General features: G+C 56.7%; 1 protein-coding gene across 2 annotated transcripts; it reads left to right on the plus strand.

Moving 5' to 3' along the window:
* The first annotated feature begins 2,171 nt into the window (after nucleotides 1–2,171).
* DQX1 (DEAQ-box RNA dependent ATPase 1) lies at nucleotides 2,172–17,604 on the plus strand. Of its 2 annotated transcripts, none has more exons than XM_083398347.1 (12): nucleotides 2,172–2,291; nucleotides 3,178–3,533; nucleotides 6,318–6,511; nucleotides 8,113–8,488; nucleotides 10,234–10,482; nucleotides 11,858–11,957; nucleotides 12,224–12,382; nucleotides 12,487–12,678; nucleotides 13,992–14,120; nucleotides 14,231–14,421; nucleotides 15,006–15,196; nucleotides 16,372–17,604. In XM_083398347.1, the coding sequence occupies exons 2-12, from the start codon at nucleotides 3,210–3,212 to the stop codon at nucleotides 16,565–16,567; spliced, it is 2,301 nt and encodes a 766-aa protein (XP_083254473.1). In that variant the 5' UTR covers nucleotides 2,172–2,291; nucleotides 3,178–3,209; the 3' UTR covers nucleotides 16,568–17,604. The 2 variants fall into 2 exon arrangements, with proteins under 2 accessions (XP_083254473.1, XP_083254474.1); XM_083398348.1 differs by having other exon boundaries at nucleotides 2,212–2,282.
* Nucleotides 17,605–18,172: the final 568 nt, after the last annotated feature.

An 18,172-nucleotide genomic window follows, 5' to 3' on the forward strand; every position in this document is an offset into this window, starting at 1 on the left:
TCCAGAAAGGAGACTCAGCGCCCCCCACGGGAGGGAATTAATTGGCTCCTTCCAGAGCAGGCCACCATCCCAAACCCCTGTGCAAACTTTCACTGTTAGCTGAACTGGGTGGATCAGAAGAGAATATTCCAGCAAAATGAAAGTCAGATTTCTGTGGGCTGACTGTGCAAATGCACACAGCTCAGATTCCTTCAAAGACGGGAGGACCTTCATTCATTCTAAGCTAATACAGGAAGACTTTGGAGGCAGGGCAGAGCCATCCTGGCTAGAAGCCATCAATAGCCCTCTCCTCTGTGAATCTGTCCAATCCTCTTTTAAGCCATCCAAGTTGGGAGCCATCACTGCCTCCCCCAGGCATGAGTTCCATAGTTTAACTCTGCCTTTGTTCCTTTAAAATTTTTATATTATCAGTGACTTCGAGTCAGTTTTAGATACAGGTAGGTAGCCGTCTTGGTCTGCCGTAGTCAAAACAAAATAAAAAAATCCTTCCAGTAGCACCTTGGAGACCAACTAAGTTTGCCATTGGTATGAGCTTTCATGTGCATGCACACTTCTTCAGATACTTCATGCACATGAAAGCTCATACCAATGACACACTTAGTTGGTCTCTAAGGTGCTGTTGTTGTTGAGTTGTTTAGTCGTGTCCGACTCTTTGTGACCCCCTGGACCAGAGCATGCTAGGCACTCCTGTCTTCTGCTGCCTCCCACAGTTTGGTCAAACTCATGCTGGTAGCTTCGAGAACACCGTCCAACCATCTCGTCCTCTGTCGTCCCCTTCTCCTTGTGCCCTCCATCTTTCCCAACATCAGGGTCTTTTCCAGGGAGTCTTCTCTTCTCATGAGGTGGCCAAAGGATTGGAGCCTCAGCTTCAGGATCTGTCCTTCCAGTGAGCACTCAGGGCTGATTTCCTTCAGAATGGATGCGTTTGATCTTCTTGCAGTCCATGGGACTCTCAAGAGTCTCCTCCAGCACCAGAATTCAAAAGCATCCATTCTTTGGCGATCGGCCTTCTTGATGGTCCAGCTCCAGGGAGATAAAGTGCTACTGGAAGGAATTTTTTAATTTTGTTTCAAGTCAGTTTATTACCCATCTGCTGGTGTACAAGGTTAAAGGTGTGTCTGTTTAACATGTATTTAAGCTTGAGTTACCTGAGTGTCATTTTTGCATCTCGGCGTCATTCAGTGCACGCCTTTCGGTCTTCTCCACCACAGGCCTGGTAAGGAAGACGCCAAGTGTTTTGTGACATCTCCTGCCATGAATAATTGGCAGAGTCTTTTAGGTGCCACCAGACTCTTTGTTTTTCATTCAAACCTGAAGGAGTAAACGCCCTATGCCTAAGACAGCAAAGCCCAGAGGCCTTTCCGCAGGTGGGGCTCCCCTCTGAGGCATTCAGAGAAAGGGAGCAGACGGGGGGGGGGGTGAGAGGGTGCTCAGCAGGGAGTGTCCAGACCCAGCTAGAGCTTTGGGGTCAGGGAAGGAGCAGATCTGTGAACTGGGCCTGGAAGCAACAAGGGGGCCAGTGAGGTCTGATGGCTGGCAAGATATACTGTAATCTGGGTAAGCAGTGGCACTCAAAGCCTCCCTCCCTCTTTTCCCGGCAGGAAGCCACCGAACTGCCCAAAGACTCAGTCCGGGAGATGCCAACTCTTCAGCGTGCTCCTGACTGCGGAGCTCAAGGAAGTGAGCCACGGAGCAGCTGGCACCACAACGATGCCTAGGTCGCTCCCCCCACCTGGCCAGAGTCCCCGGGCGGCCCTCGCCTCCTGCCCACCTTGCCCAACGTGTCCCGGGCATCGAGGCCTCCTGCCCCTCCGCGCCAAGTCAGCCAGGGCAGCGCATGATGCGCTTGGTGGGGGCTTGTCCGGGGGTCCTGTCCAAGTGAAGGGGCAGCAGCAGCATTCCGGGGGCGGCGGCAAGTGGGCCACCCTCCCTCCCTCCCTCCCTCCCGGAGGCTCCTCCTTGCGCGCCCCGGGAAAGACTGCGGCGAAGGAGCGCAGAGCCCAAGGTCTCCGCGGAGAGCGCCGGGACCCCGAGCCCCCGAGAGGCCGCCTTCCCCGCAGCGCGCCGGGCGGGCCGGGGGTCTCCTGCTCTCGGGGGCGGGAGAAGAGAGTCGCCCCGCCCCGCCAGGTGAGCATGACGTCACAGGAGGCGGGGAGGAGACCGGAAGTGCCGCTCGGCCCCGCCCCCAGCTGGAGAGCCAGCCGTCTAGTCCGGCGGCCATTGGCCGCTCGCGGTCACGCGCCCGCCCCCCTCCCCTCCGCTCCGTCGCCTGCGCGGCGCAGGTGAGACAGGTGAGGCCCGACGGGGAGGGCGGGGGTCCGGGGGGGCGCCTCTCTCCGTCCCCGGTCCGGGCGGGGCGTCGGGGGCGCAGCGCCCGCTTGGCGCGGCTCTGCCCGGAGGCGGGAGGGCGGAGGCGCCGTCGGGATCGGGGTCCCTGCCGGGATCGGGACCCCCACCCTCCCGCCTGGGGCAGCGGCGGCCAGGCGTTCTCGGCCCGGGGTGGGGTGGGGGGTCTCCCCGGTTGCCGGTCTCTACGGAGCCCCCCGCCCCGGCCAGCCGGCCTGGCTGACGTGTCTGGGGAGGATGCCGCCCTGCTGCGCCGCCCGTGAGCTGGCTGCTTGGCACCGGGAGCCTCGGCTCCGCCCGGCCCTCCCCTCCGAGCTTGGCCTCCCCGGCTGCCCCGGCCTCTTCCCCTCCCTGCTGTCCCACTCGGGGCCTGGGCATGGGGGGCGCACGATTCCTGCCTTGCGGCGGGTTGGGCTAGATGACCCTCGGGGGTCCCCCAACTCCACAATTCTAGGAGGGAAGGTGGTTGTGGGCACGGGGCCCCGTTGCTTCTCTCTCTCTCTGACCCCAATCCAGGGCCAGTGGGGGAGCTGAGCCCTTTCAGCTGCTCTCCCTTGGGGCCTGGAGGAGGGCAGGGAGCAGCCTTCTTCCTCTGTTGCCCCCCCCCCCGGACATCTTGGCCCGCCTGGAACCATTCACCCCCCTTTGCTCCCTCCTCCCCGTCTGACATTTGGGCAGGTCCAGGAGATTAGAGCCAAAAGCCCTTTGTGCCTGAGGCAGAAGCACCACAGCTTCACGTGATCTCGCATTCAGAGTCCCTTGGGTGGGCTTCCAGGGACCCCTTTCTGCACCCCTTCCTTCTTCAGCTCTTCTGACCCCTCCTCTCGGCAGGTTTCCTGGGAGACCCTGAGGGCTGGACTGCCATGGCGGCAGCAGCAGCAGAGGACCCCTCTGGCCCCTTGGACCAGTCAGATGAGCTGAGCTCCCTCCTGGATGAGGAAGAGGAGGACGAGGAGGAGGAGGAGGAGGGCGGCAGCCACACGGAAGGCCTGTCTGTGAGTGGCGAGGGGGACCTGGAGGTGAATCCTTACGACGGGCTGCCCTTCTCCTCCCGCTACTATGAGCTGCTGCGCCAGCGCCGCGACCTCCCCATCTGGGGCTGCAAGTTCCTCTTCCTGGAGCACCTGGAGGGCGGCAGCAGCATCGTCTTGGTCTCTGGGCCGCCGGGGGCCGGCAAGAGCACCCAGGTGAGGGGGCCCAGCTGGGCTGGCAGCAGCGGCCACCCGAGAAAGGGGGCTGTGCTGCAGAAAGAGTGTAAAATATTTAAAGAAAAATAATATGTCTGACAGCCAGAAGTGAAGTTACAGGGAACCAGGCAGAGGGCCTTCTCGGTGTTGGCACCCACCCTGTGGAATGCCCTCCCATCAGGTGTCAAAGAAATAAACAACTCTCTGACTTTTAGAAGGCGTCTAAAGGCAGCCCTGTTTAGGGAAGTTTTTAATGTTTGATGTTTTATCGTGTTTTGAATATTCTGTTGGAAGCAGCCCAGAGTGGCTGGGGAGGCCTGGCCAGATGGATGGGGTATAAGTAATATGTTGTTGTTGTTGCTGTTGTTGTTGCTGTTGCTGTTGTTGTTATTCCCGGGGGTGGGGTGAGAGGCTCTCCCCTTCCTCAGTCCCAAGAGGCTGTGTGGGTGGCCTTGGGTGCTGTGTTCTCATCTGAACTTGCTTGCTTACCTGCCAAGGTGTGCCTCAGCCTTGGTCTCCAGGCAGCCTGAGGTTTGTCTCAGCCTCTCCTTGACTTGGGCTTCCTGACAGAGAATGAACAAACTCTCTGCTGGCAGAGATGGGGATGCATCATCATGGGGGGAGGGGGGGAGCTTTGTGGCCTCACCTCTTTTCTTTCTTTATATATATAAACTTTAATTAAATTTTCTGTTTTACCATTTTAAATTCTCATTTTGCATCCTTAATATATCAATGACTTTGCTTCTCTTTCCATGGTTCATTTTAGATATCATAAATCCCTGTATATTTTACAAAAAGCTGTATCATTCAGTATTCCATTATTGCATCTGTCAAAACTTGTTTACACTGTTGAATTGATCTTAATGCTGCCGGTGTTTTCAGCTGTATTTCACTCTTTTTCCTCTTGGGGGGGCTGGCTTCTCCTTCCTTGCCTACAACCAGCTTTTGCCCTCAGCATGGGGGGCGGAGCACCTGGGAGCCAGACGGGCAGATTCCAGGCAGAGCCTCTTCTGACACGGAAGGAGAAACCACCGGGAGGTGGACTTTGGCCTGGGTGGGGCGCATTGGAAGCAGCCTTCCTCGCTGGCTCCCTCTGAACACGGAAGGACACCTGTTTGCCCAAGGAGAATCTTGAGCACCGTGGCCCAGGGGGCATCTGCTCACCTGGCTATCTGGTATTAGCCCAGCGGTGGGCATGGAGGAATCTGAGTGGCGCTTGCCCTTTCTCCGTCGGTTTCATTGAAATTCCTGCTGATCAATAGCAAGCAAGAAACCCACTTTTGTAAATTAAGGAGAGCGTGCTGGATCAGACCAGCCCCCTGCTCTCCCAGTGGGAGATGAGTGCAAGAGCACTTTCTCCTGTGGTTTCCAGCAGCTGGGGTTCAGAAGCAGACCCCTCACCCCCCCCCCACCATGGAGGCAGATCAATCTATAGAGCAGAGGTGGTAGAGGTGGCTCCCAGCAAGCAGAAGGGAAGCTCTGCTGGTCTCCCTGGGTTGGGGCATTCCTGGCCCACGCTTCCCAAACCTCCTTGGGAGACTTGGCCTCAGCTGTTCTTCCGTGGGGTGTTGTGTCCGAGGCACTAATGCGGAATCACATTCCCTGCCTAGGGCTTTGGGGAGGGGGTGTCCTTGCTGGCAGCTGGCAACCCCTCCGCCCCAGGACGATGGGCCTGCCTGTCGCTTGGGGGGCTGGATCCTGCTCAGGTTTGGGTGTTTTCCCTGGAGCAAGGAAGACCCAGCAGGGACATGACGCCACTCCTCAGATGCTGAAGAAAAAGGCTGGAGGCAGAGAAACTTCTTGTGCACCATTCAAAGTGTTGGTGCTGACCTTGAAAGCCCTAAATGGCCTCGGCCCAGTATACCCAAAGGAGCGTCTCCACCCCCATCGTTCTGCCCGGACACTGAGGTCCAGCTCCGAGGGCCTTCTGGCAGTTCCCTCCCTGTGAGAAGTGAGGGAACCAGGCCGAGGGTCTTCTTGGTAGTGGCACCCGCCCTGTGGAAAGCCCTCTCAGCAGAAGTCAAGGCAATAAGCAACTATTTTACTTTTAAAAGACAACTGAAGGCGGCCCTGTTTAGGGAAGCTTTTAATGTTTGATGCTGTGATGTTTTTAATATTTGGTTGGAAGCCGCACAGAGTGGCTGGGGAAACCCAGCCAGATGGGCGGGGTATAAATAATAAATTATTATTATTGTGTTAGAAGCAGGGATAAGAAAGCTAAGAGCCAAGGGGCTTCTGGAACCTAGGTGGTGGGCACCAAAACAAAATGTCTAGGCACTTCTTTTTTCCTCTTTCTTTCTTTCTTTCTTTTTTGCTGGCAGGCTACCAGACCAGGCAGCAATTTCTTTTTCTTTCTTTCTTTTCTCTCTTTGCTGCTGGGCGAATCAGACGCCTGCAGGGTCTTTTGCTGCTGGGCTGTGTCGGCTCTGCTCAGCCCCATAGTTGGAGACAGCAATGCTGCTTCTGAGTTCCAGCTGCTGGAAACCGCAGGAGGGGAGAGTGTTGCTCTTGAGCTTTCAGATTTTCCTTTGGGGGATCCGGTCAGCCACTGTGAGACCCATATGCTGGTCTAGATGGCCCCCTGGTGGGATCCAGCCAGCTCTTGCTAGGTTGTTACAAGCTGCTCGGTGGCCTTCAAGAGCCTCTGCCCCCTCCAGATGGCGGATTCTGGGCTTTCTCCATGGGTGCCTGGGCAGTGTGGAGTCCAGAATGGCACCAGCTGGAGGGGAGGGATAGCCAAGCCCCACCTGGCCTGGCCTCACCTGTCGCTCCTCCCTTCCCCAGGTGCCCCAGTGGTGTGCTGAGCACGCCCTCTCTCTGCAGTTTGCTCCCGGCCAAGTGGTTTGCACGCAGCCCCACAGCCTGGCCGCCCTCAGCCTGGCCTTGCGGGTGGCGGACGAAATGGACCTCAACGTGGGCCATGAGCTGGGCTACAGCATCCCCTACGAAGACTGCTGCACCTCCGAGACGCTGCTCAGGTGAGGGGCGGGGGACCCTCCGGGGCTGCCAGGGAGGGGCGCTCCTCGGCCTGCCAGGCCTGCCTCTCCCTTGGCTCTGGTGCAAATGGAGCCATGCAGGCTTCAAGGGGCCCCCAAAGGTCATCCAGCCCAGCCCCCTGCAAGGCACAAATCACAGCTGACAGGTGCCCACCCAACCTCTGCTTAAAAACCTCCAAGGAAGGAGAGTCGGCCTCCATCCGTGGGAGTCCTTTCCACCGTTGGACAGCTCTTGGCACCAGAAAGTTCTTCCTGATATTGAGCCTTAATCTCAAGGAAATAAGCAACTATCCGACTTTTAAAAGACATCTGAAGGCAGCCCTGTTTAGGGAAGTTTTTAATGTTTAATGCTGTATTGTGTTTTTAATATTCAATTGGGAGCTGCCCAGGGTGGCTGGGGTATAAATAATAAATTATTATTATATTATTATATTATATTATTATCTCCTTTCCTGTAACTTGAAGTCATGGGTTCAGATGCTGCCCTCTGGAACAGCAGGAGACAAGCTTGTTCCATCTTTCAGCTCTTCAGATATTTGAAGATATCTACCATACCCTGCCCCAGCCATTGCAAAAGGAAAAGGGGCAGGTGGGGGGGGGAGCCCAGAGGAGAGGAGCACCCCAGACACTCCCCCATAGCACCCATCACCCGGCTCAGAAGGAGCCGTCCTGCTCAACCCCCCACCCCAGGCTCTGGGTAGCCCCTAAAGAGAAGACTTGAGCGACCCAAGCGCAACCCTTTGGGCACCTACCCCCCCCCCCGCTAGCTCCTCTGACCCACAGGCGAAAGGAAGCCTGAAGTGAGGGGTGACGATGCACCCACAGCCTCTGCCACACACACCCTTCTCCCATCTCTGGGTCACCCAGGAGCCTGAAAGGCAGCAGGAGTCAGCCTGGGCAGAACTGGATTGGCAAGTCAGCCGGAAACGCCTCATGGACAGAAGGACCCAGTTGCTCATGAAGAGTTTGAGGGAGACAGAGAAAGGAGATCCTGACTAGCTTGAAAAGCAAAGGGCGGCGGCGGCGATGGAGGAGGCCCTGCCTAATGAGAGGCCTCAGGAGCCTGAGAGGAAACCGTGTGAGGCAGCAGCAAGAAAAGCAAACATTATTTTAGGCTTATTCTAGAAGCGCGGCGTCCGGATCAAGGGAAGAGATAGTCCTGCTCTCTTCTGCCTTGGCCAGACCACACCTGGAGTCCGGGGTCCGATTCTGGGGACCGAAATTGAAGAAGGATGTTGACAAGCTGTGATGTTTGCAGAAGAGGCCACCCAGATGGTCAAGGGTCTGGAAATAAGCCTGCCTTGGAGGTTTTTCAGCAGAGGTTGGGTGGTCCTTGGGGGTCAAAATCCCCAATTCTTTTCTTCCCCAGTGTGGTCCCTCCTCACCAGCTTCGGCCATGAGGCTCTTGAGAGACCTGCCAGGAGGGTCCAGTTATTTGGGGGGGGGGTTTCAAGGGGAAGGGTGATATTGCGTCTTCTGCCTGCTCAGGAGCTTCAGCAGCAGCAGGAGAACGGGGGGGGGGGGAGCATCGAGGGCCCTGCCCCCTGGACCCCGCCCACCAGGCGCCTTGTGGCTTCTTCCAGGTTCTGCTCGGACGAGGTCCTTCTGCGGGAGATGACGTCGGACCCCCTGCTGCACCAGTACGGGGTGGTGGTCCTGGACGAGGCGCAGGAGCGGACGGTGCCCACCGACCTGCTGCTGGGGCTGCTGAAGGACGTGCAGCGCCAGCGCCCAGAGCTGCGCCTGGTGGTGGTGACCGAGCCGCTGATGGAGGAGCCCCTGCGGCACTTCTGCCCCGAGGCCCCTGTGGTGCGGGTCCCGGAGCCCAGCCCAGCCCCCCGCCTGGCCTTCAGGCAGCCCCTGCCAGGGGGGCACGTCTTGGCCGCCTGCCAGGCCGCTCTGGAGCTGCACCGGCGGAGGGAGCCTGGCGACGTGATGGTCTTCCTGGCCAGCAAGCAGGTGGGGCTTCGGGTCTCGAGGCAGCCCTCGCCCCCTCCCTTTCCAGTCTGGATGAGGCCCCAGACAGACAGGCAGAGAGCAGGAGGGGTCCCCTGAATGTGCAGGCCTTGCCTTATCCCCAGATGCGGTTGCCGTCATTTAGGGCCAGATTTAGGTTTGATGAGGCCCTCAGCTCCTGAAGGTAATGGGGCCCTTTATATGTCCAGCTGTCCTTTGTCCAACAACAAATGGCCACTGTTTTTTGTGTTGAATAGATGCTATATGGTCATTTATGCAACCAGCCCTTGCAGAATGTCAGCACCCTATATATAGAAAGGAGCAAACCAGGGATATATGAGGGAGCAGGTGGGGCTCATGACTTACATCACAGGAGCCTACAGAACACAAAACACTGTTGCTTTTCTTTTATTTGTTTTTTATCTTATATTTTGGAAATGTACACCCAGGGGGGCCCAAGAGAGTGGGGCCCTAAGCTAGAGCTTGTTTAGCTTATACCTAAATCTGGCACTGACTGGATTACTGCCATGCGCTCTAGGTGGGGCTTCCCTCGCACTGGATTCGGAAGCTGCGGTGAGTGCAGAATGCTGCAGCGCGATTGCTGAGCGGAGGGAGGCCTTGCCAGCCCCCGACACCTGGGCTCAGAGATTGCCCTGCTTGCCCACTTGCTACTGGGCCCAGTTCAAGGGATTGCTGGGAGCATCTAAAGCCCTGAGCAACGTGGGAACAGTTGACCTGCATGTGCCTATTGGCAGAACTGGAACCAATCCAGGTGCCCCATTCTGCACTGGCTGGCAAGAACGCCAGAGTTTAGTGGGGCAGCTTCTGCACTTTGGAACTCCCTGCCTCTTGATATCAGGCAGGGGCCACCACTGTCCTTTGGGGGGCACCTGCTAAAAACTTTAAGGTCCAGGCAATAATAATAATAATAATAATAAATTTTATTTATACCCCGCCCTCCCCAGCCAAAGCCGGGCTCAGGGCGGCTAACAACAATAAAAACAATCCAACATTCTAAAAACTTTTCACCATAAAATCAATCAGAAACAAATTGATGGCAACCAGCAAGCAGGACCCTGTGCAGATTGCCAGAGGAGGGGGTCAGGCTGCGCCCTGACCAAAGGCCTGGTGGAACAGCTCTGTCTTGCAGGCCCTGCAGAAAGATGTCAAGTCCCGCAGGGCCCTAGTCTCTTGTGACAGAGCGTTCCACCAGATTGGTGCCACAGCCGAGAAAGCTCTGGCTCTGGTTGAGGCCAGCCTAACCTCTCTGAGGCCTGGGACCTTCAGGATGTTTTTATTTGCAGACCGTAGATTTCTCTGTGGGGCATACCAGGAGAGGCGGTCCCGCAGGTACGAGGGTCCTAGGCAAGTCTGCCTAGTTGTTTTGAATGCTGATGCCTTTTAATTTTCTTGCTGGTTTTTAATTTTTTGCATGGTCTTCCTGTTTTGTTCTTCTAAATTCTTTGAGGTTTTCTACCATTAAGCTGTATATCCATTTTATGAAATAAAATGAGACAGTGAGTTCTTGGGGTCTTTGTGGGGGCAGGTGAGCAATGTTAGGGTCTGGGGGGTTGCCTTTCAAGCGGGTTCCCTAGACCCCTGGCTATAGGGCGGGATATAAATTCAATCAAGAATAGTAATCAGAACAGTGTCCTGGGGTAGGCGGCTTCTGGGCTGTCCCTTGAGTTCCTCTTCCCTGGGGCGGCTCCTGCAGCTAAATATATGTTTCTCCCCCCCCCCCCTTGCAGGAGATTGAGGAGTGCTGTGAGGCCATCCGCTCGGAGGCCCTGGCCCTGGACCCCGGCCTGGGGTCCCTGCAGGTGCTGCCCCTCCACCCTGGCGTGGGCCGAGACGTCCAGCGGCTGTACGAGAGCGGCCAGGAGCAGCCCGGGGGGGTCCGGGCACGCAGGATCGTGGTCACTCACTGGGTGGCAGATGCCGGCTTCTCCATGGGGACCGTCAGGCATGTCGTAGATGCCGGGCTGGAGCTGCACAGTGTGAGCCGGGGGGGGGGTCTGGGAGCCCCCCAGGAGGAGCTTTGGGGGGTGGGGAGGAGAGAATTATAGTTGGGGCGAGGGGGGCAGCCCTGGCTCCTCATCCATATTGCTGTCTTCTGCAGCGATCACAGAATGGTGGCGTTGAAAGGGGGTCCCCGGGGTCATCTAGTCCAACCCCCCCCATTGCAGGGAACGGGCAGCAAAGGGTCTCCCCCTTTGATCTGTCTGCACAGGACTCCTCTGGGTCCATCTCCTGATGTGGGGTTTTATTATATATATTATAATTTTATTCGTTTTCAATCACAATCCAATAATAGCTTCGTTATAACAATACCAATTTATAATATAATTATTAACACCAATAGTTCAAATACCAAATTATATCATTTAGATAAGGTGCCCCCCCCCCCCACGCTAGAATTGATGGCTTGGTTATTTGCTTTATTTCTGCATTCCAAAATCTTACTAATTTCCATTACATTCTGGTCATAATAATAATCCCTTATACAACAACTGCAATATTAATAACTTCTATTCGTGTTGACACATAAAATGAAACTACAAGTGAGGCACTCAAACTATCTCCTTGCTCTTCCTGAGTGTGGCAATTATTCTCTCCAGGATGTTTCTTCCTGGCCTTGCGAGATGTTGTGTCTTCCTTTTCCTCGCTTGCTGCTCTTCGCCATCATGCCTTGGGCAGAGCTGATATCCCATTGTTCTTCCAGAAATTTCTCCATTGCTCCATCCCGTTATTCGTTGTTTTGCAACTTTAACAACAGCTACAAAAATAACTGTCCCAATGAATAACCTGTTTTCACCGTTTTCCCCTCTCAGCCTGGGAAGAAGAGTGGTCTGTCAAACTGCAGATGACTCAATAAAGAACCTTATCAGTTCCTTGGCAAGTTCACAGTCTGCTTTCATTCTTCCATCCAACTGAAGATACATGAGCAACAATACTTCCAATTAAATTCAATTAAATTCCAAGTCCTCTTAGTGTTATTCAGTTCACTCGGTAAATAATAAAGGATGGGAAAGAGTCAGCTCTAAGTTTCCATCGTAAACCTTTTGCAAAATAGAGCTTCCCTCCCCCCCCCTTTTTTTGCACACACAGTTCTATTTAATGTTATATTCCATATCTATAACCCGATTTCTTCCGTTCTCACTTGTACAAATATAATCTGAACTAAACATTCAGAGGAGGATTGCCAAATCATCAATGTAAACTTTAAATAAAGAAACTGTAGGCTCCCCTCCCCCCCCCCACCGTCTTCTGCACCGAATGAAGTTTTATCTCAAATTCAGACCTTAAAGTCCTTCCAGTTGTTTTTGTCCCACTGTTAATGTTCTGTCTCCTGACGTTTTCTCTCCTGGGCAGGTTTACAACCCGCAGATCCGAGCCGAAGCTCAGGGCTTGCGCCCCATAAGCAAGAAGCAGGCCGAGGCGCGGAGACTCAGGGCAGCGGGGAGCCCCCCAGGTAGGCGATGCCTCCTTCCCCAGGGCCTCTGGGGGCTGTTCTCTGGAGACCCTGGGATTTCATGGACCCCCAGGGGTCATCCAGTCCAACCCCTGCAATGCAGGAATCTCAGCTCAAGCATCCTTGCTAGGTGGCCATTTGACCTCTGCTTAAAAACCTCCGGCGAAGGTTTTTGGGTGGGGGTGGCGAGCAGCCTCCTTCTCTTCCCCAGGGACTAGAGTCTTGACTCCGCCTGCTGCCTCACTGCCCCCTCCTGTGCCCGGCAGGGTCCTGCCTCCGCCTCTACTCGGACGCCTTCTATCAGCAGCGCCTGCCCCCCGTCCCTCCGGCCCCCATCACAGAGGCCAACCTCAGCCGCCTGGTGCTGCTGCTCAAGAGGCTGGACATCGCCGACATGGGCCAGTGCGACTTCCTGGACCGGCCAGGTATGTCTGGGGGGGAGGTGGGGGGTGTCTGGGGGGCAGAGCAGGGCGGGGCCCCTGCCTGCCAGCCGGCCAGGCTCAGCCGGGGCTCTCCTCTCCCTGCCCAGCCCCCGAGTCCCTCATGCAGGCGCTGGAGGACCTGGACTACCTGGCTGCCCTGGACGACGACGGGAACCTCTCGGAGGTGGGCATCATCATGTCGGAGTTCCCTCTGGACCCCCAGCTCTCCAAGGCCCTGCTGGCCTCCTGCGAGTTTGACTGCGTCCACGAGATGCTCACCCTGGCCGCCATGCTGGCAGGTAGGGGGAGCCGCCTCTCGCTCAGCCCTGCAGGGGGCGCTCTGGGGCCGCAGCTCCAGAGACCTCAGAGGGAAAAGGTCAGGCCGGCACTTGAACTCGCTTCCCTAGGAGGCATTGATGGCCACCAGCATGGAGGGCTTAAATGAGAACTGGGCTCTTCTCTGGCTCCCTCATTGGAGGCAACAAGGCTTCTGAATCCCCATTTCTGGAAGCCGGGAGCTTGAGTCCTGCTTTCTGCTTTCTCAGAGTGGGCATTTGGTTGGCCCCCCTTTGGCACTTTTTCTGCTCTTATGGAACCTCCAGGTCCAGGCGCAGTCTATCGAGCTCCCTGGCTTCTTGAGGGGATTTGGCAGCTGTGAGAAGAGCATCCTTTGCTCTTCAGGCCCTCGCGTCAGACCCCCTTCCAGCCTCAGGTGCTGCAGCTAGGACACAGAGAAACAGAACGGTCAGGTCATCTGGCCCAGCCGTCTGCAAGGCAGGAATTGAGGCAAAAGGCATTCCCTGAAGGGATGAGAATAAATGCGAGGAAAGGCTATATGTTAGCTCAGCAGAGTGCATCCCTTTGCAGCTTAAAAAGAAGCTTAGATGGGCTAGTTTTAGCCTTTAGGTAATCCAGGATGCTTTAAGGCAGACGGGATTCTCCTGGGATTCCCCCCTTTTCTCCCCCTTTTCAAACAATAGTGACACAAACAGTTTCTGTTGCAGAATAACAGATACAGCAGCTTTCTTCAGGCAGGCTTAAAATGATAATTCAATTACAAAAACCTATCTTTTTTTTGTAAAATCTGACTTTTAGAAAACATCTGAAGGCAGGCCTGTTTAGGGAAGTTTTTAATGTTTGATGTTTTATCATGTTTTTAATATTCTGTTGGGAGCCACCAGAGTGGCTGGGGAGGCCCGGCCAGATGGGCGGGGTATAAATAAATTATTGTTGTTACTATTATTTTTATTGTTATTATTATACTGAAGTCTGGCTTAAAATGGTGTCTGAGCATTGGAGCTCAGACTTAGCAGGCCTTCTCACGTTTCTGGCTGGGCGGAAGGCGACAAAAAAGACCCGCTGTGCCCGGGCAGGTAGGAGAATATCTACCGCTACGACCTCTGCCTGTCAGGGCACAATGGGAGCGTCTCTCGCAGAGTTCTCTCTAGCAAACTTACAAGAAAGCGCTCTGAGCTTCAGCTCCTGTCCTGCGCCTCTTTGGCAAAATGAATTGTTGCTTTGGACTGCCCTTGAAATACCTCACATTCACCAAGGTGGGGGGGCAGGCGATGGTGGCAGGGACCTCACCAGCTCTCTCTCCCCCCCCCCCCAGCCTGGCCCTGCTTCCTGGCTCCAGAGGGGGCGCGCTGGGAGGAGGCCCTGGCGGCCCGGCAGCGGAGTCTTCTGCACCCGGCGGGAGACCACTTCACCCTCATCAATGTCTTCAATGCCTTCCAGCAGCGTGAGTTTGCGAGGGGGCGGGAGGGACCAGGGCGGGAGGGGAGCCTTGCTGGGGCCCCCTCTCAAGGGGCGCAGCCAGGAGAGGCACCCACACACCCCCTCCCTCCCCAGAGAGCGACCCGGAGAGCTGGTGCCGGAAGCACGCGGTGAGCGAGGCGGCCCTGCGGCTGGCGGGGGCCGTGCGGGCAGAGCTGCTGGAGGTCATGCAGCGCATTGAGCTGCCCGTCTCCCCGCCGGCCTTTGGCAGCGACAGCAACGTCCAGCGCCTGACGCAGGCCCTCATCTCGGGCTTCTTCCTCAAGGTATGGCTGCTGCCTCAAGGCCTGCGTGGCCGGGAAGCGCAAGGGAGCTCTGGGCTGGGAGAGCCCCGGAGGAGGCTGGCCCTGAAGCAGCCAGGAAGGGGAGAGGCAGGCAGGGAGACTGCAGCCCAGGCTGAGAGCGGAGGGTCCCTCCTCTCCTTTCCCCCCCGAGTGTCTCCCTCGTAGCTCCCCAATGCTTTGGCTTCACCCCCAAAGACAAACTCTTCCCTTGTCATCTGAGACAGATGGGGCCCACAGCATCTCTCTCTCTCTCTCTCTTGGACACTCACTCTGTCTCTCACTCCAGGGTTTTGGGTGCTGGAGATCTTGGGGTGGTGCTCAGCTCCAGGAAGAGCTGCCTGGGGTTTCCTTGCCTGCCTCCCAGGGAGATTCGGGCTGCTGAAGCCAAGGGAGGTTATCGCGGAGCCCAGAGTCCCTCTGAGTTGGGGGGCTCCACCCTGCACCCCATCTATTGGCCAGACATCCTCTCCCTGGGGCTGCCTGCAATCTCTCCCTGCCTGGGCTCTGGGGAAGGGGATGGATCCGTCCCGCCTGCCTGAGCCTCTGCTCCCCCCCCCCACTTCCAGGTGGCCCGCGACATTGACGGCTCTGGCAACTACCTGCTGCTGACCCACAAGCACGTGGCCCAGCTGCCCCCCGGCTGCTGCTACCGGCTGCGTCGCCCGCCCCCCCGCCCGCCCCCCTGGGTGCTCTACCACGAGTTCACCATCTCTCAGGACAACTGCCTCAGCATCGTCTCCGAGATCCAGCCAGAGATGTGAGCATCAGTCGGGGGCTGGGGGTGGCAGGGCTGTCGACGCCATTCCTTGGCCATGAGGACTAGGACCTTGGCTTTTCAGAGCGGGGGGGACTGCAGGCCGTGGGCCAGCTCCACAGGGATGCCTCAGCGCTGCCTTGGCTTTAGAGGAGGATTGGACAGATTCATGGAGGAAAGAGCTCTTGATGGCTCCTGGCTGGGATTATTCTGCTCTGCCTCCACAGTCAGAGGCAAAAATGCTTCTGAATCCCCGTTGCTGGAAACTGCAGGAGGGGAGAGTCCTGCTCTTGCGGGTTTCCCTTTGGAGGCCTCTGCTTGGCCACTGTGAGAGAACAGGGCCTAGGTGGGGGGGGTCCCCTGTGGGCTGATACAGCAGCCAAGCTCTTCTGGCATTCTTGTAGAGCCTCCAGGCCCAGAGGCAGTCTACCTAACTCCTAGTTTATTTGGGGTATTTGACCGCTGTGAGACCAGGATGCTGGACTAGGTGGGCCCCCTGTGGCTCCTACACTCTGTGGACCAGGAAGCAGCAGCAAGGGGGGCTTATGCAGGGTGGGGTGGTAAAAATGCTAATTTATTATTTATACCCCGGGTTTCCCCAGCCACTCTGGGTGGCTCCCAACAGAATATTAAAAAGACAATAAAACATCAGACATTAAAAGCTTCCCTAAACAGGGCTGCCTTCAGATGTCTTCTAAAAATCAGATAGTTGTTTATTTCCTTGACATCTGAAGGGAGGGCGTTCCACAGGATGGGTGCCACTACCAAGAAGGCCCTCTGCCTGGTTCCCTGTAATCTCTAAGCAAACCACCAGAAGGCCCTCGGCGCTGGATGGATGATGGGGGTGGAGACGCTCCTTCAGGTCGACTGGGCCAAGACCGTTTAGGGCAGCCTTCCTCAACCTCGGCCCTCCAGATCTTTTTGGCCTACAACTCTCGTGATCCCTAGCTTGCAGGACCAGTTGTCAGGGATGATGGGAATTGTAGTCTCAAAACATCTGGAGGGCTGAGGTTGAGGAAGGCTGGTTTAGGGCTTTCAAGGTCAGCACCAACACTTTGAATGGTGCTCAGAAACATACTGAGAGCCAAAGTAGGTCTTTCAGGGCCAGTGTTGTGTGGTCTTGGCGGCCGCTCCCAGCTTAATTCTGGCAGACTGTGTCTGATCCTTTCTCCCCGCAGGCTGGCAGAGCTGGCTCCCCAGTACTACCTGAGCAACTTGCCCCCCAGCGAGAGCCGGGAGCTGCTCCTGGAGCTGCGTGAGAAGCTGGCGGGGGCCTCGGAGGTGCCGCCTCCGCCTCCGTCCCCACTGCAGGACGAGGGGCCTCAGGCACCCAGAGCTGGCGAGGACACAGAGGAGACCTGCGTTCTGCAATGAGCCCAGCAGGAGCACCGCTGGGTCTGGATTAAGCCCAGCCCCTGGAGGAATGCTGTTCCCAGGGGTCAGAGGAGGGTCCCAGGCCTGGAGCAGCAGCAGCACTGGCTACTGGTGTTCCTGGGTGGCAACACCTGCTGCCCTTCGACGCCAGAGCCCCTGGCATTCCCTGGGCATGGGAGAGGGTGGGCAGGGGCCCCAGGAAGCAGGTCCTGCTGTACTTTTGCTGTTGGACACTCTGGGGCAGACTGCGGGGAGCCTGGCTGCTCTTTCTGGGACCCACCAGAGGCTGGTGGCAGCCAGGTGGCACAGCGGAGGGCGGGGGTGGCATGGCCTTGTGGGTGGAGGTGTGCCGTGGGCTCAGGGCTCCCCTTCCCCCCAGCTTCTCATTGGCAAAGGTGGCGGAACCCCAGGCAGACGGTCAGGTCTGCAGAGGCAAGGCCAGGCTGGAGGTGGGGCAGGGGTGTCTCCTTGTGGGGCCTTGCTCCCCCCTCCTTGCTGGGGAGTGGGCAGCAGTGGGGTCAGTGGGTCTGGGCAGAGCTTCTTTCTCACTTGTAGCAGGAGACTTTGCTCCTCCTCCCCCCTTGCCACGCAAGCCGTGCACCTGGGAGCCGTTGAGGGGGGTCCTCTTGGAGGCTCCCCACAGCCATGGGGCAGCTTTAGCAGAGGGTGATGCCTGCCCCCTTGTTTTGGGACTCTTAGGGTTGGCTCTTACTGAAGTCTTTTCTTAGCTCTCTGCTTTTACTGCTGCCTTATTGGGGGGGGGGGGGAGATGGCCCTTGAGTGGCTGCTGAGCTTTTTACAGACTCTTTGCACCAGGGGAGCAGGTGGGTGTCTCTTGCTTGCAGTGGCAGCCACGATCCTCATCCGCAAACGTTGCTCCCGAACTGTTAACTTTAGACAGGCTCTTGGGATCGGGGCAGCCCTGTCTTCTGTCAGTGCCATTTGTGGGGTGCCTGGCACCTGGCGCCCCCACTTTGATTCTTTCTGGCCTAGCATGTGGTTCACCAAGCAGAAGAATTAAAAGATACCTTTGGAAACACTGGACTCTGTGAAATGCAAGGTTGAATTCTGATCCCCCAAAAAGGAGGCGCTTGAAAGGTTATGCCAAAATGTGGGGAGAAACTCAGGCCCAGGGGGCTGAATACAGCCCCCTCCCCCAAACTCCATACAGACCCTGCTTTGCCCCCTTTCCTCTCCCAAATAAATTATTTTATTTTGTCTGTGTGGTGTACAATGATAAATAGTAACCAGTGAGCCAGCCCATTCTCCAAAGATGCCGGCATCTGCTTTGTATGCAAGGGCACCCCAGTGTTCATCTAGACGTTCCCACCATCGCTAATGGGGATTACTTGGGGAGGGGAAAAGACATAGGCAGGCAAACGGTCAGCCGCAGGGAGCCGCGAGAGGGCCAAGGGGGAGAAGGGTCTGGTTTAGCCCGGACCAGCCTAGCCTGGGGCGGTGAGGCTTCCTCAGCCCCAAGGCGAACAGGACGGGGACGCTGCCCTTCGCGGCCACGCGCGCAGGAACCGAGTCCAAGGGAGCCCGGGACGCGGACGGAGTTGAGAGCAGCTCCTGGCTCCTCGACGCCCGCTAGGAAGAGGGGCT

This window comes from Podarcis tiliguerta, assembly GCF_965153285.1.
Source record: "Podarcis tiliguerta genome assembly, chromosome: 9".
Taxonomy (NCBI): domain Eukaryota; kingdom Metazoa; phylum Chordata; class Lepidosauria; order Squamata; family Lacertidae; genus Podarcis; species Podarcis tiliguerta.